The sequence below is a fragment of the Dendrobates tinctorius genome, unplaced genomic scaffold (assembly GCF_039654945.1).
Source record: "Dendrobates tinctorius isolate UK_male_01 unplaced genomic scaffold, ASM3965494v1 ptg000156l, whole genome shotgun sequence".
In the NCBI taxonomy this organism is placed as follows: Eukaryota; Metazoa; Chordata; class Amphibia; order Anura; family Dendrobatidae; genus Dendrobates; species Dendrobates tinctorius.
In genome coordinates this window covers 24,628,969-24,643,075 of record NW_027361823.1, presented here as the reverse complement: position 1 = coordinate 24,643,075, position 14,107 = coordinate 24,628,969, and the positions used below count along the sequence as shown (strand labels likewise).

Sequence of the window (14,107 nt, the reverse complement as noted above, 5' to 3'; positions counted from 1 at the left end):
CGCCCAATATGTCACCACATGTCATAAGATGAGAGGAACTAAAGACCTCCAAATGGACAATCACTCCCCAAATTTTGCCCCCAACACCCCATCCCCACTACCCTAATCCACTCCCCTGCCACACTTCTTTTCTTGCTTTGGCAACACTAATTGTATTTTGGTCCTGCCAATAAAGCCTATTTGAATTTTAACTTGATTGCAAACCTCCTTCCCACCAGCACTGGAGCAGGGTGAGAGCTGCCTGTACCTGGCTGCCCAGCAGCCACTCCCTCTGTATGTAATGTAACACTAGTAACTGCAGGCTGAGCAGCTGCAACAAGTCTCCAGGGAGCTCTGCACAGAGCACAACTCTCAGGATATCTCCCTGCACTGATCACATAGGGACCCTGGACTTTCCTGCTCTTCTGGACTCTTATCTAGAACCCAACAGAGGATTATCATCACTATTTGGACTCATACAGAAGTTGCACATTGTGGAGACATGGCTTCCTTCTCTTCAGGGGGTGGCAAAGAAAGACACCAGGTGAGCAATGTTCTCCAGTTACTTTCTCTTTTGGGAGGCTTTCAGTTGTTTGCAGATGTTGAGCTACTTTTTCTTTAAGGCTTTGGTCACACTATCAGTATTTGGTCAGTATTTCACATCAGTACTTGCAAGCCCAAGCCAGGAGTGGGTCAAAAATGAAGAGTTGGTGCACAAGTTTCTTTTATACTTTTCCTCTGTTTGTTCCTCACCTGGTATTATTTTACAAACACTGATGTAAAATACTGACCAAATACTGATCGTGTGACAAGATACAGCATCAAGAATGGAGCTTTGGGGACTTTTATGAAGATGTTATTGTGCAACTATATCTCCTAGACACTTGTAGTACTACAGCAGATAGACAGTACATGAAAGGTTTTTGGAGTTGCAGATTTTGGGTCAAGTTTTAAAGACTTTCTAAAGCTGAAAAGTGGCATTTTTCTGTTTACGTAGGAAATTCTTCTCATTAGTATCTCCCTGCAGTGTTTATTATATTGATACAGTGCAATAATTGCCACTTTATATCATATGTGCTCTGTTCTCTATATGCAGAAGTTCTATTTGTAACAACGGGTTTTGTTTGTTGAAATGACAATTTCAAAAATGTTCCCTAATGTTGGTTACTATTTTGAAAATATTCCATAGAAAAAGGTTCTGAAGTACGTATACTTGGGAAGTGTAGACACAAGATACAATGGGCCGTGCTGGCTGCACACAAGTGGGTTTGTTTTCTCAGAGCTGAAGACCTGTCAGTTCTATTTGCTGTGAGTTTTGGTGCCAGCTCCTCTGTCTCTGTCATGGTCAGATGTTCACATACAGCCAAACACTGGCTTGCATTGAATGGAATTCCACTGCACAGTACTCTGGGAAATCATTTGTCTGCCTCGTTAAATTATGACAACATATCTAATATAAATAGGGGAAATTTTCTAAAATATAACATACTTTTTAATGTTGAGTTCTCATTAAAAAAAAAAGTTTTGCAAATTTTACATTGTAATACTGTATATGGAGTATGGTGGACTTTTTGACTTTAGAATTTAAAATTCAGCATGCTCTAGGTATTTTTTTAATTACTTTTTGCTCTTTACGGGTATGTGCACACGTTGTGGATTGCTGTGCGGAATTTTCTGCACGGAATCTGCATCTCTTGGCAATATCGGCAAGTCAAAATCCATGCGTTTTTCTTCTGATTTATTGCGGATTTTGTGCGGATTTGGCATGCGTTTTTACATCTCCGGATTCCTATAATGGAATGGGTGTAAAAACGCTACGGAATCCGCACAAAGAATTGACATGCTGCGGAGAAAAAAACCCGCTGCGTTTCCGCGCGGATTTTTCTGCAGCATGTACACAGCAAATTTTTTTTGTACGGTAAATCACTTGCGGATCTGCAGCAAATCCGCAGCGGCAAATACGCTGTGGATCCGCAGCAAAACCGCAATGAGTGCACATACCCTAAGGCATTAAAACTGCGTAAGACAACATTAACAAAATTTTATAAGGCTAAGAAAAAATAATTTAAATTCATAGAAATTTTTTGCAGAAGTTTATAATCCCTGGAATTTATTTTTATTTGAAACATGGCATTTCCACATAAAATGCTATAAATGTCTGATTGGTGATCTGCTGACACTCCTGAGAGGAGGGCTGGGAAGCAGAGATATCCACTCGTGCACTACTGATTAGGTCTGAACTGTATATAACGATTGCAGTTTATTTAAAATTGCTTCTTTGGGTTGCTTAGAGGGGTTGTCTGAAACGCCGGCGTCTCTGCACCCCCCTTCCCTAGCAAAGACGATGATTCTTTCACTGCTGAAGTCCCGAACCTCCCTCTCCTTCTCCTGCTGCTCCTGCTATGGTGCTGGTGTCCCCTCACTCTGCCTCCCTCCCCCAGTAGAGACCCCGACTCTCTCACTGCCACAGTCCCGCACCTCTTTCTCATCCTCCTGTGGCTGCCCAATGTCTGCGCACGGCAGATCCCAAGGCATTGTGGTTAGAACGCTCCGTCTTAAATTGTCCCCAGCCAATGGCTGGGGGACACCTATTATTTAAAGGACCTGCACCAGTTGAGAGGTGCCTGTGCAACATTGTATAACGTGTCTAACATGTTTGCTAGCTCTCAGGTCCTAGTGCTCGTATTCCTGTATACCTGTCTGCTTGTGTCACGCACAGTGTGGGAAGACTAAGTGCAACAAAAGGGGAAGGGGGAAAGGAAGCCAAAACACTATGGAAAGGGGGAATGGAGACCCCTAGGCAGATCTAATTGCACCCTGCCTCCCCTACCATCCCTATATTGGTTCCACACCAATCGTCGAGCAGGAACCTAAGCCCTGTATATCCCTAGAGCTAGGCCCTGAATAGGGAAGGGGGGTAGGACAAGCACTGGTCAGTCCTCACTGAACACTAAAGATAAGAAGGGAGACAAACTGGGGGAAGCAACTAAGCTTGAGCAGACTCCAGAGAGATAACACCAAACGTTCTTCAACAGCACCAAAGAGGAAGTTAGCCAACTGCTATAGCTCCAAGCCTTCACAAGGGGAGAATGTGAATATCACCAGCGACTTCCTGATCAAGCAGACTGGGATTATATAAACTCCCAGGTCCAGGTGTGTCAATTAGAGCGGGATGGAGGTTGCCATTGGGCCCAAAAGTCAGAATTATTAAGAAGACATCTGCCAGATGCAGAGCAACTGTCTGTAGCATCTGACACATCCGTGACAGCTTGTCTATCAGCCGTGCCTGCCTATCAGCCATACTCACCTGCCTGTCTACCATTCTGGGTCATTCCTGTCCCTTTGGGGTCAGCTTCCAACCACCCAAGGTCAGTCCTGGTTATCACGTGTTCACGCTTCCCTCGTCCCTGGTTGGAACACTGCCTCCCATGCACCCGAAGTCGGACTTGGTGAACCTCCAATCCACACCCTCCAGTCTCTCCTCTGATTATGGCACAGTGGTTTGACCACCCAGCAAGCAACATTGCACACTACTAGGATAACTCCTTCTAGATCTGAATTTTTGGCACTGGTAAAATTAAAACACATACTTACTTCCATGACTTGCGGCGTTCCAGCATTGTTGGTACTTTCATTGCTGGGGCTCCTGTGCGGTTGTTGTGACACGTAAACCCTGCATCCAATCAGCGCTGGCATCACTGTCTTCACCTGTGTTCTGGTAAAATGTTTTGCAGGAAATCCTTGAGTCCTGAAATTAATTTGGCTGTTACTTTGACAAAAGCCTCTTACTTATGTAAGGAGATAGGCCAGACCGCGGGTACCTGCATGCCTGGTCCGGAACTAGAACGGCTGCATCCTTTGTTTCTGGGGGGAAGCCTGAGTGGGGCGCACCTTCCCCTGCTTTCTGGGGAAGCCTGAGCAAGGAGGACCTTCCTGAGGACAGAGAACGGTGGGGAGAGCAAGAAAAAGTGCACAGCGTCAGGCACATAAAAGGAGTAGTCTGGCGCTGGCAGAGAGCAGCGCAGAGAGCAGCACGCAGAGTGGTGAACAGCACGCTCTCTTTCCCCACCAGAGAGTACTGATGTGGCGACGGGCCATATAGAATGAGCTCCCATTGCCTGGATAGAGAGCCATGCAGAGCAGAGCTTTGTCAGCAGAGCAGAGCCGTGCACACAGAGCAGAGCTGAGCCGGGTGTTGCAGCAGCGAGAGTGAGAAGTGCTCTGTCCAGGGAGCACCAGCCCCACACAGAACAGTGACCGCTGACGCCCGCCGTCATCCACGGGGACCAGAGAGAGAGAGAGATGGGCAGTGTGTGCCCAGTGACCGACATATAGCCAGCAGCCAGACACTTCAGGATCATGAGTACCGTACGTGTGCTGCCTGAAAGGGACCGGTAGCATGACCGTATCCTACACCCTGACTGTGCTAGTAAATCTCGGCCCCAGACACTTGTGACTTGACTTGGCCTTCGTATACTTGCAGAGCCGCTCTGGGCTCGTACAGGACTGTGGCCCTTACCGTTGTTTAGCAATGAGTGATGCAAAAAAATGCAGAAAAAGCACAGTAAAAATGCAGGTGTCAGTTTTTGCTGCATTTTTGGTGCCAAAACCTGATGAAGTAGAATTCAGATTATTTTGTATGCATTAAACTTCATCAACGTGCTCAAGAGGCAAATATATCCTGACAAAAACACAGGGAAAAAACGTAACAAAAACTAAGCAAAACCTGCTTGTTTGAAGCACGTTTCTTACTGCCAAGAGAGCAGGTTTGGCCTACAGAAAAAAAGTATGAAAAACAAAAAAGTGTGAACATAGCCTAAGACCTTTTTCCAAATTAATTTGGAAATTTTGATGTTATGGAGGAATGTAAAAGGTACCGTAAGTGAATTTTGCAATTGACTTGCAATTGCAGTGGCACCGATAAATACTCCCCACCGCCCAATGTAATAAAATCACAGTTTATAAACAGGATAGGTTAATGATTAGCTAGATGTAATTTCATTTCTTCCAATTTGTATTCTGTATTTCCATTGCTGAACTTCTTTGGATACCAAAACACTGATATAACAATGTTGGATCGTTTACAGAGCTTATTTACCTTACTTCTTATGTGTAGCTCATATATATGAGCTTAGTGTGTTAGGGCCCCGTCACACATAGCGACTCACCAGCGATCCCGACAACGATATCAACTTGTCAGGATCGCTGGTGAGTCGCTACATGATCGCTGGTGAGCTGTCAAACAGGCAGCTTCACCATTGATCAGCACCAGCGACGCCTAGCGCGCGTCGTCGCTGTGTATGTTAGTTACCAGCGCGCTGATGCAGGGAGCTGGTAACTAAGGTACACATTGGGTATCTAAGCTGCATGCGTCACTTAGAAACCTGAAGTGTACCTTGGTTACCAGCTCCATGCATCAGCGCGCTGGTAACTAAGGTACACATCGGGTTTCTAAGCACCGCGCGGTGCTTAGAAACCCTATGTTTACCTTAGTTACCAACGCGCTGATCGCTGGTCTCCCGCCTGTCACACGCAGCGATGCTTGCTGGCTAGCGGGAGACCAGCAATCAAAAAAATGTCCTGGCTATTCCAGGACGATCAGCGATAACCGGCAGGGGGGTCAGTCACTGGTCAGTGTCACACACAGCGATCTCGCTGGTGAGATCGCTGTTGCGTCACAAGACTTGTGACTCAGCAGCGATCTCGATAGCGAGATCGCTATGTGTGACGGGGGCTTTAGAAAGAAATCACAAGTAAGGACATCAAATCCAAAAAAAGGACAGAAAAAAAGAAGTCATACATTCCAATACCTACAGAATGCAGAAGACCCCCATTATAAGGGCTGAGGTTGGACAGGTGCAAAATGCTGATAAAGCACCATTCACACACGCATTCTCCATGGAGGGCTGATGCTTAGTATTAGGCTGAGGTCACACTTGCGTATGCAATGCGGGAAACTCGCGCGAGTCTCTCGTCTCAATCCCCGACACTGCCGCTGGCACTCGGGACCAGAGTGTGCGGCTGCATGAATTTCTATGTCCTTGTGGGGTGCACTTGTATAGTGCTGGGTAGCTTGCCTGGTCTAACAGTAGGGATGGCACCAATAAGCTGTAAGGTTATATTCACACGTGTATTACAGTGGATTTTATGACAGCAAAAAAAACATTTAGGTAGTGAAAATGCTGCGTACAATACACTCGTTTCTCACGTGTGGTTTTGCAACGGTTTTACTATGTTTTTTTTTTTCTTACATTCATTTGAATGAGTGAAAACCGCTGCAAAAACCACAAAATAATTGAAATGCTGCAGATTTGAAAAAATGCATTAGAGCTCAAAATACGTAGAAAAGAGCGCAATGTGCAACAGATTTCTGTAATCTGGCTGATTTTGTTGGCAATGTAAAATTCTTCATATTTTATGCACGCTGCATAAAATACTCAGCATTTGCGCAACATGTGAAAATACTGAAACGTCACTTTTATTGTTTCCTTTAAAATAGGGGGATTGTATCAAGAATTTAATAAAACCAATATACTGTACATATAGCTAACCAAGGTGAGTAAACCTGATTAAGAATTGCTAAGCAGAAAGAGAGAAAATTGGGGCTGACCCCAGTACCGGTCTATCCTGTCCTTACCTCGCCACGGAGAGAATATGACATACAATATACAATACATTGGATAGAAACTGACCTGGGACTGTTTACAGCTGTGAAAATATGACATTTCTGTATCCCTGTCTGCACAAACGGTTAGAAACCGACTCCATGATGATGGTCTGAGTGCCTCACATCCACAGATGGGGGTTCTGCTCACAGCCCAACACCGTGTGGCCCTCCAAAGAAATGCCACCCCACACCATTACTGACCCACTGCCAAACCGGTCACGCTGAAGGATGTTGCAGGCAGCAGATCACGCTCAACGGCTTCTCCAGACTCTGTCACATCTGTCACGTGCTCAGTGTGAACTTGCTTTCATCTGTGAAGAGCACAGGGTGCCAGTGGCGAATTTGCCAATCCTGGTGTTCTGTGGCAAATGCCAAGCATCCTGCAGGGTATTGGGCTGTGAGCACAACCCCCATCTCTGGACGTTGGGCCCTCAGACCATCCTCATGGAGTCGGTTTCTAACCTTTTGTGCAGACACATGCGCATTTGTGGCCTGCTGGAGGCTATTTTGCAGGGCTCTGGCAGTGCTCCTCCTGTTCCTCCTTGCACAAAGGCTGAGGTAGCAGTCCTGCTGCTGGGTTGTTGCCTTCCTATGGCCCCCTCCATACCTCCTGGTGTACTGGCCTGTCTCCTGGTAGCATCTCCAGCCTCTGGGCACTATGCTGACAGACACAGCAAACCTTCTTGCCACAGCTCGCATTGATGTGCCATTCTGGATGAGCTGCACTACCTGAGCCACTTGTGCGGGTTGTAGAGTCCGTCTCATGCTACCACAAGTGTAAAAGCACAACCAACATTCAAAAGTGACCAAAACATCAGCCAGAAAGCATTGGTACTGAGATGTGGTCTGTGGTCCACACCTGCAGAACCACTCCTTTATTGAGGGTGTCTTGATAATTGCCAATAATTTCCATCTGTTGTCTATTCCATTTGCACAACAGCATGTGAAATTGATTGTCAATCAGTGTTGCTTCCTAAGTGGACAGTTTGATTTCACAGAAGTTTGATTTACTTGGAGTTATATTCTAGAACATGAAAGGTGCCAGCACTAGATCATGACAAAATTCATGTATATAGACTCAAAAACATATAGCCAAAATACAGGGAACTTGAGTTACCACATACTATGAAAATAAGTATTTATTCCTACAAAAATGAATTACATCAATAATAAAACATACAATAAAATATTAGTTAATGTATTAATGCGTATGGATATAAATGATCCACAAGAATAGTGGCCGCAGACTACGGGCAAAACAAGCTAGCAGGACATACAGTTGTGGCCAAAAGTATTGACACCCCTGCAATTTTGTCAGATAATACTCAGTTTCTTCCTGAAAATGATTGCAATCACAAATTCTTTGGTATTATTATCTTCATTTAATTTGTCTTAAATGAAAAACACAAAAGAGAATGAAGCAAAAAGCAAAACATTGATCATTTCACACAAAACTCCAAAAATGGTCCAGACAAAAGTATTGGCACCCTCAGCCTAATACTTGGTTGCACAACCTTTAGCCAAAATAACTGCGACCAACCACTTCCGGTAACCATCAATGAGTTTCTTACAATGCTCTGCTGGAATTTTAGACCATTATTCCTTGGCAAACTGCTCCAGGTCCCTGATATTTGAAGGGTGCCTTCTCCAAACTGCCATTTTTAGATCTCTCCACAGGTGTTCTATGGGATTCAGGTCTGGACTCATTGCTGGCCACCTTAGAAGTTTCCAGTGCTATCTCTCAAACCATTTTCTAGTGCTTTTTGAAGTGTGTTTTGGGTCATTGTCCTGCTGGAAGACCCAGTCGTCAGACTTCATAATGCCATGCACACGGTCAAGCAGTCCAGTGCCAGAGGCAGCAAAGCAACTCCAAAACATGAGGGAACCTCCGTCATGTTTGACTGTAGGGACCGTGTTTTTTTTCTTTGAATGCCTCTTTTTTTCTCCTGTAAACTCTATGTTGATGCCTTTGCCCAAAAAGCTCTACTTTTGTCTCATCTGACCAGAGAACATTCTTCCAAAACGTTTTAGGCTTTTTCAGGTAAGTTTTGGCAAACTCCAGTCTGGCTTTTTTTATGTCTCAGGGTAAGAAGTGGGGTCTTCCTGGGTCTCCTACCATACAGTCCCTTTTCATTCAGACGCCGATGGATAGTACGGGTTGACACTGTTGTACCCTCAGACTGCAGGGCAGCTTGAACTTGTTTGGATGTTAGTCGAGGTTCTTTATCCAACATCTGCACAATCTTGCATTGAAATCTCTTGTCAATTTTTCTTTTCCGTCCAAATTTAGGGAGGTTAGCCACAGTGCCATGGGTTTTAAACTTCTTGATGACACTGCGCACGGTAGACACAGGAACATTCAGGTCTTTAGAGATGGACTTGTAGCCTTGAGATTGCTCATGCTTCCTCAAAATTTGGTTTCTCAAGTCCTCAGACAGTTCTTTGGTCTTCTTTCTTTTCTCCATGCTCGATGTGGTACACACAAGGACACAGGACAGAGGTTGAGTCAACTTTAATCCATGTCAACTGGCTGGCTGCAAGTGTGATTTAGTTATTGCCAACACTTGTTAGGTGCCACAGGTAAGTTACAGGTGCTGTTAATTATGCAAATTAGAGAAGCATCACATGATTTTTCGAACAGTGCCAATACTTTTGTCCACCCTCTTTTTTATGTTTGGTGTGCAATTATATCCAATTTGGCATTAGGACAATTCTTTTTGTGTTTTTTCATTTAAGACAAATTAAATGAAGATAATAATAACAAAGCATTTGTGTTTGCAATAATTTTCAGGAAGAAACAGAGTATTATCTGACAAAATTGCAGGCGTGTCAATACTTTTGGCCACAACTGTAGCATAAGGTATATGTAACAAAACAATGGTATCAAAGGAAAGTGACCAGTGAAAATACTAAACAGCAGACTTATCAGTGTGAAACAACTCGTGTTACAAACCCTAAAGTAATGAGCTGAATGGATATGCCCGGATAAAAAAACACCACTGTAGTATTGATAATAAGCATATATGCAGAGACTGCTAAATTAAATAGAAGTAAAAGGGTTAATTACCCATAGGTACTGTAGTTGCTGCCCGTGCCGTGGCCACGTACCCCGACGCGCGTTTCGCAAGCTGTGTCGTCACTTCCTCAGGGGGCTCTGCATATATACTTATTATCAATATTACAATGGTGTTTTGATACCATTGTTTTGTTACATATGCCTTATGCTTTGTCCTGCTAACTTGTTTTGCCCATACCATAATCTGGGGACACTATTCTTGTGGATCGTTTATATCCATACACATTAATAGATTAACTAATATTTTATTGTATGTTTTATTATTGATGTAATTAATTTTTGTATGAATAAATACTTATTTTCATAGTATGTGGTAACTCAGGTTCTCCATATTTTGGCTACTTGGAGTTATATTCTGTTGTTTAAGTGTTCACTTTATTTTTTTGAGCAGTGTATATTGGTTTAATTTAATTGTTGATACAAAGCTCCTATTTTAAAAGGAAACAATAAAATTGTTGTTTTATTATATTATATAGTGTATGTCCTGTGTGAACTAAAAGGATGGTTCCAAGAAAAATAACTGAAGGCACTTCTGATAAATACTGGATCAGCCGCCAAGAACAAAACATGCAATGAGAATAAAAGAAGTGTGCTACTGAGTCAGGATCACCAAATGTAGTAAAATGAATACCTTAGCAAAAAAACAATAATGGCATGTATATTAAAAACATTTAAGAAGGACAAAGGCTAAAATGAATTCACCAGGTGGGTTCCTATCATAGAATCATAGAATGGTAGAGTTGGAGGGAACCTCCAGGGTCATCGTGTCCAACCCTCTGATCAATGCAGGACTCATTAAACCATCTCAGACAGATGTCTGTCCAGCCTCTGTTTGAAGACTTCCATTGAAGGACAACTCCCCACCTCTTGTGGCAGCCTGTTCCACTCATTGATCACCCTCACTGAAACGCGCGTTGGGGCTGCTGCACTAGGTCCCCAGGTGGATACAAATATTGGTAAGGACAGTTTTTGACTTATTCAGCGCACTCCTGTTCCCTTAAAGTGATACATAGCCTCTTTTTTACCAGTTGGTCTTTATGACTTCCTTGGTATAGATTGTTGGTGCCCATCATAGGCTTTATTGTTCTGAATGAGCTATTTGCTATTTAAAGTTATTTAATGATTTTTATGAACTACTAGCTGAAGAGCCCGGCGCTGCCCGGGCATAGTAACTAACTGTGGTTAGTTATAACAAATTATAATTATCCTCCATCCCATAGTCCCGTGCCCATATACCCATCCTACATATCCACCATCCCATAGGCTCGTGCCCATATACCCATCATACATATCCTCCATCCCTTAGGCCCGTGCCCATATACCCATCACACATCCTCCATCCCATAGGCCCGAGCCCATATACCCATCATACATATCCTCCATCCCATAGTCGAGTGCCCATATACCCATCACACATCCTCCATCCCATAGTCCCATGCCCATATACCCATCACACATCCTTCATCCCATAGTCCCATGCCCATATACCCATCATACATATTCGCCATCCCATAGTCGAGTGCCCATATACCCATCACACATCCTTCATGTCATAGTCCCATGCCCATATACCCATCATACATATCCTCCATCCCATTGTCCCGTGCCCATATACCCATCATACATATCCGCCATCCGATAGTCCCGTGCCCATATACCCGTCACACATCCTCCATCCCATAGTCCCGTGCCCATATACATATCCGCCATCCCATAGTCCCGTGCCCATATACCCATCACACATCCTCCATCCCATAGTCCTGTGCCCAAATAGCCGTCATACATATCCTCCATCCCATAGTCCAGTGCCCATATACCCATCACACATCCTCCATCCCATAGTCCCGTGCCCATATACCCGTCATACATATCCTCCATCCCATAGTCCAGTGCCCATATACCCATCACACATCCTCCATCCCATAGTCAACCATTATGACATCATAATGAGCAGCGGGGCTTGATGACATCAGCGTCGCCATAGCAACCATTGTGACATCATAATGAGGGGTGGAGCTTGATACGCACACACTGTTTCCCCATCAGGTAGATAGGGGCATTATGACATAATGAGGGGCGGGGCTTGACGCGCACACACTTTTTCCCCATTATGTAGACAGGGGCAAAATTGTTTGGTGAATTGGAAGGCGCGAGGTTAAAATTTTGCCTCACAACATAGCTTAGGACGCTCTTGGAGTCCAGACGTGTGACTGTGCCAAATTTTGTGGCTGTAACTGTGACGGTGCGGATGCCAATCCCGGACATACATACATACACACTTTGAGCTTTATATATTAGATTAGGCCAGTTATTGATTTGGGTACTATTTCATTATTGATTGATATTCTTATGGGAACATTCCTATTTGGGTTGCACTTGCACTTTCTGTATCTGGCTGTCATGTTCTGTTCCACCCTTCCCTAGTACTCTGGGACCTTGTGTGTTTTTACACCTGCTATTCGTAAAACTGCTTTATCAGTACTTATATTTATTATGTATCTTGTTTCTATTATATGTGTTTTGAATAAATTTTGGATTTTATCTTTGGGACGTTTTGTACTCTTTTTTTCCCCTCTTTTTGTATTAAACATGTTTTTGGGCGTATCCCTGGCTACTTTAGCCTCCCCTATCATGATATCTAGGGTATGATGGTATAGAATAAATATGGTTTCTGATCTGAGGATTGTGTGTATACACTATACATTGCGGTAAAAGGGTAATCCAATAGAAATATAAAAATTTGGTACTATAAATAAAACACTTTAACAAAAATAAGGTTTATAACAAAAATAAGGCTATCTAAACAATACAAAATAAATAAGTAACCATGATTACACCAAGTATCACATAAAGCAGTAACAATCTATATATATAAAAATCAATGTATGTATGTGTGTGTGTATCGGCCACGCCCACTCCACTTAGCAACCAATCACTAAGCATCTTTAAATTTCACCTGAGCTGGTTAAAAGAATCTGAGCTGTGATTGGCTGCTATGAGCAACAGTTTTCCTTGTAGACAATTGGGGTAACTGAGGCTTATTATTCTTATCATTTCTATGGAGTTATCGTCCTTCTGTAACACTGGAGATAACACAAATTATTACTGTGCCGACACAGACCACCCTCTGACACAGACTGCAAGGGTGGCCCAGTATCACACAGGATAGGATTTGATACACGGCTCAGCAGACAGTAACACAGGATAGGATTAGACACATGGCTCTGCAGACAGTATCACACAGGATAGGATTAAATACACAGCTCAGCAGACTGTACCACACAGGATAGGATTAAATACACAGCTCAGCAGACTGTATCACACAAGATAGGATTAGATACACGGGCTCAGCAGTCAGTATCACACAGGATAGGATTAGATATATGGCTCAGCAAACTGTATAACATAGGATAGAATTAGATACACAGCTCAGCAACAGGATGTGCCAAAGGAGAGGACATTTTCATTCCAAAAATTCCACTCATCCCATCTGATTTGCCTTTTCATTTTAAACGCCACCAGTTTCCAGTTCGACTGGCATTTGCAATGTCCATTAACAAGGCTCAGGGACAGTCCTTGAAAGTAGTAGGGATCGATTTGTAACCTCCATGTTTTTCTCATGGTCAACTTTACGTGGTCTGTTCAAGAGTTGGAACTTCCAAAAATCTGTTTGTCTTTGCACCGAAAGGAAAAACCAAAAATTTTGTTTATTAAAAGGCTCTTGAATGAGTTGAAAATAAAATACTATCAATACTTAGGTAATCGTTTAGTTAATCTGTGTTGCAAATCTGTAGTGTTGAATATATGATGTGAAATGTTTTTATGTGCAATATAATCATTATAATTGGTTATAACTAACAACAGTTGGTTACTATGCCCGGGCAATGCCGGGCTCTTCAGCTAGTAGCAAATAAAGGTAATGGTCTGCAAGATGCAAAGAAAGAATAAGGAGCAATACCTATTTTTGCAAGAGAAAGTGATCACCAGATGTAAGAGAACAATGGTAAGTATCCTATTATGAAAAATAAAAATTCAATTAAGCTTGTAGCAAGTTCTCCATGAGTAAATGGGAATTGTGGACATGGACAAGGAATAATGGAGGAATGGAACCCCTTGCGTTTCGCCTCCAAAGTGTAGCTTCCTCAGGGGTAATAGTCATTAGCCATTGTGCTTTTTAAATGTTTTTAATATACAGCACATGTCATTATTTTTTTTTGTTAATGAAAGTATTTATTATACTACATTTGGTGATCCTGACTCAGTAGCTCACTTCTTTTCTTGTTATTGCATAAAATTTTGATCCCATATGCTGAATTAACATCAGTTTGTCGGTGAAAGAACATGTGAACGTACCCTAGGCCAGCATGGTGCACTACCTATGTCTG

The 14,107-nt window shown here is 43.0% G+C and overlaps 1 protein-coding gene across 1 annotated transcript in view; it reads left to right on the top strand.

Annotated features, from left to right (window-relative positions):
• The first annotated feature begins 243 nt into the window (after positions 1-243).
• ANK3 (ankyrin 3) overlaps positions 244-14,107 on the top strand; it is an 891,037-nt gene continuing 877,173 nt past the window's right edge. Inside the window, exon 1 of the mRNA XM_073548271.1 lies at positions 244-523. Coding sequence (XP_073404372.1) covers positions 482-523 — 42 coding nt within the window. The 5' untranslated portion in view covers positions 244-481. The remainder of the gene's footprint in view (positions 524-14,107) is intronic.